We start from the raw sequence: 11,732 nt of genomic DNA, 5'->3' as shown, positions 1-11,732 counted from the left end.
AACTAATACAAAACCCTAAAATCTCTATGCATGCATTAGGAGATCTATGCATACATAGAGAGCTCTCAACATGCATAGAGAGCCAAAAAAACACAAAACCCTAAACGTCCTAATTCTTAAATTAAAAAGTAAAAGCAAGAACATATTAGGAGAAGGAGAAGAGGAGAAAAGAAGAAAGAAGGAGAAAAGAGGAGAGAGGAAAAAAGAGGAGAGGGAGAGAAAGAGACCTTCTCTGCAACGCGCTGTCTGCGAAAAAATCAGAAAATACGCTCTCGGCTGTAAAAAACTTACGAGCGTCGGTATATGCGTCGGAATATGCGTCGGAATATGCGTCGGTAAACGAAAATTTGAAAATACCCCGCCCGACTTGTCTCCTCCAACATTACGACGGGCATGCCGACGTTCGACATTTGCGTCGGTATGCCCTCAAGCTCTTGTAGTGAAAAGCACACTTTGTATATTTTTGGGGGCTATGGCCTATTTTTGGTAAAAAGCTAATAAAAATACTCTTGTGTGGGGGAAGGCCACGCATAAGGGGGGGGAAGATTGTACCCAGCGTGTTTGTCTTGGAGCTAAGTATTATGTTTGTTATGCTTTTGTTCAATTTATTTGATTTTAAAGCATGTGTTTTCATGGTTGAATTTATGTGTTGAATTTCTCAAGTGTTCCATAAGCTATCCTAGAGAACGATTCCGTTTTCATAAGGTATAAGAATGTGGCTCCATATTTTTTATTACTTTAAAATGTTTATCTTATCTTTTTGTTACTTAATGAAGGGACTAGCGTTAGACCACTTTATTATGATTTTGGAGACCTCACATCCACCCAACCTCTTCTTATTTTTGTAGTGCCCTTCATGAGTTGGTTGGACATGTCCAAAGTAGTAATGCAACTTATGTTGATATCACATAATAGAAACCAATTACTAGGTCCCCTTTGAGGCATGGATCAGTGGGTAAATCTTGCTCGTCTAACTCTTATAGTGCCCTTTGTAAGTTGGTTGGACATGTCCAAAGTAGTAAGTTCTTATAAATTATGCAACTTAGGTTGATATCGCATAATAGAAACCAATTACTAGGTCCCCTTTGAGGCATGGATCGGTGGGTAAACCTTGCTCGTCTAACTCTTAGGTTGTCCCATGTGTAGGAAGTGTGTGTATGGAATCCTTTGAACCCACATGTGTGTACAAGTAAATGCAGTTGCTACTTTTATGAAATAATTGTAAATTTTGCAAAAAACATGTTTTAAAGGTGTTAATTTGAGATTTGATAAAAGCAAAACATTCACATTTACACCAATTGACATTCGACGACAAAGCATGGATAACAAAGAAAAGGTCAATGTTGTCATTCATATCATGCTTGAAGTTTGATTGGACAACTAAAAGTTGGAAGTTGATTAACAAAACCATCCAGGGCTCCGAGGGGCTAAGGTGGCAAGATTGCCATGTGAAAATTTCATTCTAATGGTGGTGTCATCGTGCAAGGTTGAAATTTGCAACCTTGCCTTGGACATGAAAATTGAAGGCCTATTGGCTTGCAAGTGAAACCCATTTACTCAACAAGTCACAAAAGGGCATCTTGCCACTTCACAACGTTTTATGTAAACAATAACTCACTCAAAGTGACTTGTAACCAGCGTCAGAAATACACTTCTTTTCTATCTAGTGAAAAAAAGGACGACCTTCAAGTTCAATCGATTTCTATTGAAAAAATGCGTATGTTAATTGGTTTTAGAACTAAAATTTTAAAAATTAATCTTTAAAATCAAAGCTAGGCAAAATTACAACTGGTTTTTCTTCATTTGGGCGTGAAAATTACACGAAAAGGAAACTTTTTTCTAACACTCATAGAAAACATTTTCAATAGCCGTTATTGCAATAAACACCAATCAAAACCCATGTAAACAAAACCCAAAAAAAAACTTTCAAAAAATCCTCCACCGTTAGATCCCTCGATTGTTGACCTACTTGTGAGGTTGCGAAGCACGTACAAAATTTTCAATGTCGTAAGAGGAAGGACTTACAAAAATTTTCAAAGTTTGAAAGGCCCACTGCACAGACTTCAAATTTCACCAGACAATGTGGCATTTTAAAGAGAGTTTTTTATAATTGAAAAAAAACAGCTCTCATCGCCACAACCAAGATCGACCTAGCTTTTCATGAGATCAACAACGAGCTTCTGATACAGGTTAGTTTTGCGGCTAATCCTAGTTCCTGCAATCACTAATCGTTAAGCTAATTGTCACTAATCTTCCTCTATTAATGCTAATCCTGATTCGGATCCCTGATGCAGTTAGCTTTTTAGTCAGCTTTTTACGGGCAATTCGCGAATTTTTTTGTAGCTTTTGTCAATTTCTGATTCGTGTGTCCTTTTAATTTCTGATTCGTGTTGCTTTCTTTTTTCCTTTTACGGAAATTAAATAATACAGTGTAGCTCCAGATGTATGGTCCTTTTTACATTTTATTTTTTATTTTTTAATTGCAATTTTCATTTTGCAGATCATTTGGTACATCAAGATGCTCCGTTTAGCTCCTGTTTTGCTGCTTCTCCTTGCCGTACTCCCATGGATGACCTTTGCCGTCAAGGCAGTGCAGGAGGAGGGCCATGTCCTCGTCTTGGATGCTTCCAATTTCAATGATGTTGTAAAGAAACATTCTTTTATAGTTGTGGAATTTTATGCTCCCTGGTAAGCCATGGATTCATCTTCGAAGTGTTTGTTTATGCCCATGTAATGTGACAAACTCGTGCATGTGTGTGTGCGCGGTGCGTGTGTGCACGCTTTATGTTTCATTGTTAGGCATGGCGTCGTCTATGAACTATATGCCATGCATGTACATGCATTAATGAGAATGTTAAAAGAAAATTTTCTATGTGTGTGTTCAAAGAGCGGTGTGAGCTCATGCCCCTGTCCTTGTCAATGGGTTTAACAAGGGAAAGGGATTACTAGTACTGGGATTATTTAAGATCAATTGTGGGAAAGCACAGATTCTATGTGTCTTAAACCCTACAAAACACCTAAGATTCACAACCTTTGGGGTCAGGAAAGGCTACACTTTGGTCATAATATGATATTGAACTTTTGAACAATTTTAACTCTCAATTTATCTTTGATCACGGCACAGGTGTGGCCATTGTAAGCGGCTTGCTCCTGAGGTATTTTTCAAACACCCTCCCTCCATGTGTCCTGCATTGTTTATTCACCACCCTTTGTGTGTTCTTTATCCTTAATTCATAGTTTGTGTAATATACTCCCTTGAAAATTACTGACCCCCCCCCCCCCCCACCCTTATTTCCCCCTCTTGTCTTAGTATGAGAAAGCTGCAGCCATTCTCAAGACACATGAGCCCCCGATCATCCTTGCGAAGGTTGATGCAAATGAGGAGACAAACAAAGCCTTGGCAGGTGAATACAATGTTCGTGGTTTTCCAACCTTGAAGATCATTGAAAATAAAGGAGCAGTTGTCCGTGACTACAAGGGTCCAAGAGAAGCGGATGGCATCATATCCTACTTGAAGAAACAAGTTGGCCCACCTTCTGATGAGATCACGTCCGCTGAGCAGGGCGAGAAGCTTGTAGAAGAAGCTGATATTCTTGTTGTGAGTACTGAGTCTTGATTTGCTGACTATAGCTTACATTCAAATCTCTTGCTTTTTAATGAAGGTATTTGAAGCCATTCAAACTGATGTTTTAGGTGGGAGTATTTTCATCTTATGACTCTGAGGAGTTCACAAACTTCACGTCCATTGCAAGTGAATTGCGTTCAGATTATGAGTTCAGGCATACATTAGATGCTAGCTTTCTAGCCGCGAAAGCCGCAGTCCTCAGTAGGCCTGCTATTCGTGTCTTCAAGAAATTTGATGAAGGCTTCAATGATTTGAAGGTATGAGTGTCTTGTCAAATGGCCGCCCTTGGGCGTTATTGAGGGCTTTCTGTTAAGCGATTCCCAATGGCAAGTTTGGGGTGTGGAATTGTTGTTTTGTGCAGGAGTTTAAAGTCGAGGCTGTAAAGAAGTTTTTGGATGAAGTGAGCATCCCTTTGGTAGTGTTATTCAACAAGGATTCTGCGCGAAGAAAATATCTCTCCAAGATTTTTGCAAACCATCAAAATTCCAAGGTGAGAAGACCAACATTTTTTTAAATGGCAAAATGTTTACTAGTTCCCTATGAGCTACACACCTGTGGGTTAATAGCATTTTTTCTGTCTCGATGCATGCATACTGTAATATCACACAATATTATAATTGCTTAAATGTTCAAAAAATTGCAGCTAAAGTACAAATATTTCTTGCGAAAGTTTGACATGTGCTCATTTGTGACCCTTCTTCAAAAGTGGCTGTTTTCTCTAATTCTTTTGCCCAGCTAGCTACCCTGCATATGTGTGCACGCTCTCTTTCAGCAGTAGCCTTTCTCATGGCTAGTCGGCCCTTTACCTCTGGAGAAGTTATAGAAACTCAGTATGATGGTTTATCAATGAAGTTTTGTCCCAATAATATGAACATTGCTCTTGGATGCCGATGATGTTAGTGGGGATGCCATAGCATGATGGAATCGGTGGTTTGAAGCTTTGCAAATAGACTCTTATGTAGTCAAAATTACACCTGTTGTTGCTAAGTTTGGGGAGTAACCTGAACTTTGAAGTATATGGTGGTGTCATTGTAACATTTGGTTTCCCATTGTAGGCCGTTTTGTTTGTAGATTCCAAAGATGAAGGCGTTGAGGAGATAAAGGCAGTTTTCAGGAAGCTTGCCAAAGAGTACAAGGGCAAGGGCTTGAGGTTCCTCATTGCAGATACTGAGGATGGGCAAAATGCACTGCAGGTATTCTTGCTTTCTTTTTTTGTTGTCTCCATGTTAGTGGTTCTGGCAGTTTCCTCCTGGGAGGGCAAACCCTTCACCAGCAGGCTACATGCTAGGGGACGTTGTTGTCACACTTTTTTTCATCATTGTCCCGACAATCCATTTATTTTGCATGCAGTACTTTGGAGTGAGAAAAGAAAAGCTCCCTTCAATTGTGGTTCAAGGCAAAGATGAGAAGAAATACATCCTTGAGGAAGCTCAAGCTGGGAACATAGCATCGTGGTTGAAGGATTATTTTGTGAGTGCATGCGTGCTTTGTTTAATTGGACGTGACTAAACATGGACAGATCTCCAAGGATGTCCATACTGCACCTTTTTTCTGACATGTTTTATCTGGTTGCAGGATGGCAAGATATCACAGTTCTATAAATCAGAGCCTGAGCCAAAAAAGACTGATAAATCGGTGAAGGTGGTGGTTGCAGATGCTCTTGAAACTATGGTGCTTAAGTCTTTGAAAGATGGTATGCAACAGAACTCTGTATATGGGAATGAATGCAACTAGCATTGCTGTTGAAGAATATTAATGAGGTTCGTGCTATGGAAAATGGTGAAAGTGTGGGGCCCCCAAGCCAAAACATCTGTTTCAGGTCTCTGGGCCCAAAATAAGTTTACGCTGTTTCAGCCATTTCCTGTTTTCAAAACAGTTTATTGAGGTGTTTTCCTTTTTGCTGTTCCTGACGACAATTTGCGTTTCTCCTATGCACTCTGCACTTCAGGTCATGTTTGGGTCAAGTGACTACATTTTCCTTTATCTTTTCTTGCCCACCTTAAACCTTTATTCTCCTCTCCTTCCTTTTTCTCACGATTATCTTCCTTCCCCCTCTCTTCATTTCTCCTTTTTCCCCAGCTTGTGTCCTGGCTGACATGGCTTTTCCGATTTCAGCCCCTCAAAAATGCTGTCTGTACACCGCTTTGTGTCAGTTGTTTCTCAAACACAAAATGGAATGCTTAATACGATCCCTGCTCTCAGCTTCAGCTGCAGATCGTTCCCTAATGCTCAGTCCCTTGTAGAGAATTGCTCCTGGCCCAAACGCTTGAGAAATGTGAGGTTGGGAACTGAATTACCGGATGCCTTTTATATAGGGGGGTTGACCTGATCGGCCAGGTTGCCACATTCTGCCTGCTCTACGACTGGCTCCAAAGAGGAGTTAATGCTGCTGGCTACCCCTGTACGCTGCCTGACTGACTCTGCCTTAGTTGGTGGCCACAAATGTGTGCCACGCAGCAAACTATGATTTTCATGGTTATGAAATTGATCCTTGCGAGCAAATCATATTTGTAGAGACTCGAAACATACTAATGAAATTGTAACACGTGTGCTTGTGGAAGCGTGTTTATGAATTGACTGATTGTGATTAGTGCCTAATCAAAGACTTAAACCCATGTTCAAACTGCTTCTTCTTCATGCTCAATACACAGTAGAGAGAGATGACCTAATCTACCATGTATTACTAACGTTAAATATATACAATGTTGAATAGAGACACTCAATGATAGCACTACTCTTGAGTTCAACATCCGCTGATGTAGACTACAATTCTCAAAAGAGGCTGAAATAGTACAAAAAAAATCTCATGAGAGGTCTATAGAACCTAAAAAATGTGAGGAATGGGGGCCTCCCTCTTTGGCTGGCCGCTCTTGGAAGGAGGCTACAACAGTGGAGGGGTGCGAAAAGCCATATTGCTTTGACCCGGTATCTCAGGGGTTTTAGATCGGCATGATACGGTGATGTGCCGAGCGATGATTCATGGATATTTGGTGTCCATACTCTTTGATGGAGGAGCCTTAGAGGACATCATCTGAGACCGCATGGTTCAACACTTGAAGCTGCCTAATGGTGGACACCAGTGGCATAGTCCTAGCCACCGCCATGAGGGGCAAACAGAAGAAGTCGAACTAGTTTCGAGTTGCTAAGACCTTGGTAGATGCCCCTTTGGTTTTTGGGGTTTTTCTAGACGTCGTATGTTCAAGGTGGCGCCTTTGGATCAGGTGCATGTCATTCTAGACCAGTCATCACCCATGGTTGTATGGTCATAAGGGTATGGTCTACCACAAGGAGCACAGGTTGACTTTCTAGGATACTTTTGGCTGGCACTTGAGGCTAGTGGTGAATCCTTACCGTCTCACACAGTGGTATCTGTTCTTTGGATGAAGCAAGCGATACGCAAGGGTGGTCATGCTTGGATGGCATATGTCTGTGCTATTCAGACATATGTCAAACATATGTCTATGCTATTCAGTCGGGCAACTTGGAGGATTTGGTGGCAGACAGACACACATTCTAGATGAGCATGGAAGCTCTTCAGCACCGATCTACTTGAGGGGTTACCTCTGTCCTAGCGTGAGGACGACCGCATTGATCTCATTTCTAGAGCAAAGCCTCCATATCATGCCCCATATCGGATGAGTCGTCCTGAGCTAACAGAGCTCAAGCAACAATTGGAGGAAATGTTGGCCAAAGGGTTGGTTCGTCTGAGCTCCTCGCTTTTTGGAGCTCCGGTTCTCTTGGTTGAGAAGGATGGGAGTATGCCATGGCTAATCCTTTGCATGAACCTCATTAATCCGTGACTAGTCAGCAATTAAGTCAGCATCAGAATCATCATCAGGAGCCTCACAGTAGCATCGCATCAGCATCATCATCATAATCATCATGAAGAGGGTTTGGGAACCCTGTTGGCAGCCATCAGGGTACTTAGCCTGTAGTCGGTAGTCCAAAGAAAACCCTAACACCCAATCTCTCTCTTCTTCTCTCTCCTCTGTCTTAATCATCTTAATTCAACAGCGATGTTCTTAATTAGGCTTAGGGCCATGGATTAGTACAGGAAGGCTTTTGCTCATGCAACATTGATATCAGAGCATTCAGGCTCAGCCCGCTAAGCATTGTCCCAAGGAAGGTGCACAGCTCCAGCAAAACAGGGTAGCAGATGGACTCTGGAGTGGTTTGCAAAACAGGCGAAGTTAGAGGAAGCATTCCCTAAGGGTATGTACGCAGAACTATTGCATTGTTAAGCTCTCAGATCAGTCCAAAGGCCTAGCAACATGTATGATCAATTCCGGCAGGTGACCTGATGACATGTTAAGGGTAAGGGAAAGCAGGCATGGGGACAATAGTTGAACAGATGCCCAGTTCTTCAGCAAAGACTTGGAAGTGGAGATCAGGAGTGAAGGTGCTCATGCAAAAGATCAGTCAAGTCAAAGTCAGTAAAGTAGAAGTCGAAGTCAGTAGCAGTAAGTTGAAAGTCAGTAGAAGTCATCAAGTTTAGTAGAAGGGAATGTCACGTGCATGCTCGTGCCATGGCTAATCCTCTGCATGAACATCATTAATCCTTGATTGGTCAGCAGTGAAGTTAGCATCAGAATGATCATCAATCAGTAGCATCAATCAGCATCATAATCATCATGAAGAGGGTTTGGGAACCCTGTCAGCAGCATCAGGGTACTCAGCCTGCAGTTGGCAGCCCATGGGGAACCTAGACATCCAGTTGGCAGTTTTAGGCAATGGCCAGCAGTCAGAAGGGACAGCAGTAATCATACTCAGCACTTAATGGCAGAAAGCGCAGCAGTTTTGGCATTTTTTATGCCTATTTAATGTCCAGCAGCAGGCCGACAGCCACATCAACTGGCCGACTTGGTCCTCAGTAAAGTATATAAGCAAAAGTCATAATTCAGCAAAGCAACAAGTTCATAATTCAGTTCATTCATTCCATAGTCAGTAGAAGTCATGTAGAAAGGAGCCAGGGTCATCCCTATGGGGCTGACCAAGGCCTAACCCATGTACAAGCATCAAAGCAATATTTTTGTGTCATGAATAAAAAAACCTTGACACGCAATCTCTCTTCTTCTCTCTCCTCTGTCTTAATCGTCGTAATTCAACATCAATGTTCTTAATCAGGCTTAGGGCTATGGATTAGTACAGCAAGGCTTCCGCACATGCAACATTGGTATCAGAGCATTCAGGCTCAGCCCACTAAGTATTGTCCCAAGGAAGGTGCACAGTTCCACTAGAAAGGATGCAACAAGGTAGCGGATGAAGTGGTCTGCAACAACAGGCGAAGCGAGAGGAAGCATTCTCTGAGGGTATGTACGCAGAACCAGTACATCATTAAGCTCTCAGATTAGGTCCAAAGGCCTAGCAACATGCATGATCATTTCCGAGAGGTGACCCGACGCTGTGTTAAGGATAAGGGAAAGCAGGCATTTGGGGGTGGTGCCGCCTGCCACGCCAAGGATGGGTGGGGAAGCCAAGAGCTTCACCTTTGTGCACAGAGGGAAGGGCTTTATTGCACACAAAGGCAAGGGGCGGAACTGCAGCAACCACATTGAGAGATGGCGACTGCCTGCAAGATGGCAGCCAAAGCTCTGATACCAAATGTTGGGATTAGGGTTAGGGTTTGTAACATGCACAACACACACACACACACACACACACACACACACACAGTGTGAAGTAGTTGTGAGCAAGGAGGCATAATAAATGATGATAATTTAGTGTATCACAATGCAAGTACAAATGATAATCGAGAGTGACCTAAAGTACAAAAGTCACTTAACACAAACACGCTATGGCATGCTCGGTTTGGGCTTTGAACTTTGGTAGTTTGTTATGCCTTCAAAGGCATGATATGGTATACTACTTGATGCATCCATCAAGCATGTATGTAAGGGTTGCATATTGGGCAAAATGCATCGGACACCTTTCCCCAAAGATGGTTCAGTGAGGGCTGCCCAAAAGTTGGAGCTCATACATAGTGATGTATGTGGTCCGATGTTGACACCATCTATTGGTGGTTACCTCTATTTTGTCACATTTATTGATGATCGTTCCAGATTCAGTTGGGTCTATGTTATGAAGCAAAAAATCAGAGGTATTTGTGTTTCAAGCACTTTCATCACGTGGATGAGAATGTGTCGGGATGTAAAGTGCAAACTCTACATATAGATAGAGGGGGGGAGTCCATGTTCAAAGAATTCAATGCATCCTTGTCTGAAAGGGGCATTCAACACCAGTGTACCTGTGCCATATATACCTTAGCACACTGGTGTATTGGAAAGAAAGAAAAAAAACTCATGGAGATGGCACGATGTATTGTTAAAGGTCAAAGTTTGCCTCACAGGTCTTGGATGGAAGCTGTTATGTGTGCAACATATGTTCTTAACAAAAACCTTACAGACTATCACTCCTTACGAAGCATGGCATGACAGAAAGCCATCAGTGGCTCATATGCGTGTTTTTGGTTGCTTGGCTTATGCTCTTGTGCCTCAGCAACACTGTTCTAAGCTTGATGACAAGGCAATGAAGTGCATTTTTGTGGGCTATAGTTCGGAGAGTAAAGGGTACCGTCTCTACTATCCTGCTTCACAACAGATTATCGTTAGTCAAGACATGGTCTTTATGGAGATTTCATCTCAGCTCTTGCTTGAATGTAAAAAACAGCCAACTGTTGGCTCACAAGATCTTTGCTAAAAATCAGCATACAACAGCTGAAAATCAGCAACCAGGTATGCTTGATGTTGAGCCCATTGGTCAACCAAGCATTGATGATACAGTGGAAGAAGAGACGAAAGCAAGCTAAATCGGTGCCTCGTTGGCTGTTGCAAACTTTGCCGAGCAGCAATGTAGTGGCTCCTTTGGCAGGTCGAACACGTGCTAGTTCTCACCATGCATCTTGGCATTATGTTGATCATGCTCTTATGAGCAGCTTGTGCGATAAAGAAGAGAGTTTCATTTGAGACGATCAGAAGTGGATGCACGCCGTGCAGCACGAATATGATTCCATTTTGAAGAATGACACTTGGGTTCTCGGACTTGCCTTTTGGCAAGAAGGCTATTGGCACGAAGTGGCTCTATAAGATCAAAAGGAAGTTTGATGGTAGCATTGATCGCTACAAAGCTAGACTAGTGGCAAAGGGCTATGCATATTAGAAAGGCATAGATTATGAGGAGACCTTTGCTCCTACTTCACGCATGACTACCATCAAGTGTTCCTATTTGAATGGGGATTTACATGAAGAGGGGTATGTATCTCAGCCCCATGGTTTTGTTCAAAAGGGTCAAGAGCATCAAGTATACAAGCTAAAAAAGTCTTTGTACGGTCTTCAACAAGCTCCTCGAGCTTGGTACGAGAAGATTCATGCATACTTAATTGCTCATGGTTTTCGGAAAACGGTCCAACGAAGAGCACCCTCTACATCAAGAATAACAAAGAGCATTTTTCGGTCAATCATCACACTATACATTGATGGCATGCTACTTACAGGACCGCATGACGACATTATTTCAGCTTTCAAAGCTGAATTACAGCAATCATTTGAGATGATAGATCTTAGTCTATTGCACTACTACTTGGGTGTTGAGTTTGTGCGGCGCCATGATGGCATTTTTTGTTATGCATCTAAATACATAGAGAGATTGCTTATGGGATTTGGTCTTGAGGATTGTAAGCTTGTTGCTACACCTATTGAGACAAGTGCTAAGCTTACTCGTCAAGATGCAGGTGATCCATAAGACACATTATATGCACAGGTTGTTGGATGCCTTATCTACTTGTGCAATACTAAGCCAAATATTCAGTTTGTGGTCTCTTTATTGAGCAGATTCATTTACAGCCTACGTACAAAACATTGGCAGTAAGTGAAGAGAGTCTTTAGATACTTGAAAGGCACCCCATTCCTTGGATTGTACTATGCCAAAGGGGTGATTACGAGCTACATGTTTAAACGATAGCAAGTAGGCTGATTGTTTTGACGCGTCCACTAGTGGATTTTGTTTCTTTCTTGGTGATTCATGCATATCATGGCTCATCAAAAAATAGCCACATCTAGCTATGAAGCTGAGTACAGGGCAGCCTTTTGGTGTGTGAACAGGTGGTAAGTGC

General features: G+C 42.1%; 1 protein-coding gene across 2 annotated transcripts in view; it reads left to right on the top strand.

The window, feature by feature from the left end:
* Positions 1-2,017: 2,017 nt before the first annotated feature.
* LCB1 (long-chain base1) overlaps positions 2,018-11,732 on the top strand; it is a 35,045-nt gene continuing 25,330 nt past the window's right edge. For both annotated transcript variants that reach the window (XM_086783302.1, XM_086783301.1), the window contains exons 1-9: positions 2,018-2,189; positions 2,501-2,688; positions 3,125-3,155; positions 3,311-3,598; positions 3,694-3,882; positions 3,987-4,115; positions 4,681-4,818; positions 4,976-5,095; positions 5,201-5,318. In XM_086783302.1, coding sequence (XP_086639428.1) covers positions 2,519-2,688; positions 3,125-3,155; positions 3,311-3,598; positions 3,694-3,882; positions 3,987-4,115; positions 4,681-4,818; positions 4,976-5,095; positions 5,201-5,318 — 1,183 coding nt within the window. In that variant the 5' untranslated portion in view covers positions 2,018-2,189; positions 2,501-2,518. The remainder of the gene's footprint in view (positions 2,190-2,500; positions 2,689-3,124; positions 3,156-3,310; positions 3,599-3,693; positions 3,883-3,986; positions 4,116-4,680; positions 4,819-4,975; positions 5,096-5,200; positions 5,319-11,732) is intronic.

The sequence above is a fragment of the Cibotium barometz genome, chromosome 45 (genome assembly GCF_041138505.1).
Source record: "Cibotium barometz isolate CiBa-2024 chromosome 45, ASM4113850v1, whole genome shotgun sequence".
NCBI classification, from domain to species: Eukaryota; Viridiplantae; Streptophyta; class Polypodiopsida; order Cyatheales; family Cibotiaceae; genus Cibotium; species Cibotium barometz.
This window is presented reverse-complemented; position numbering and strand designations above follow the sequence as displayed.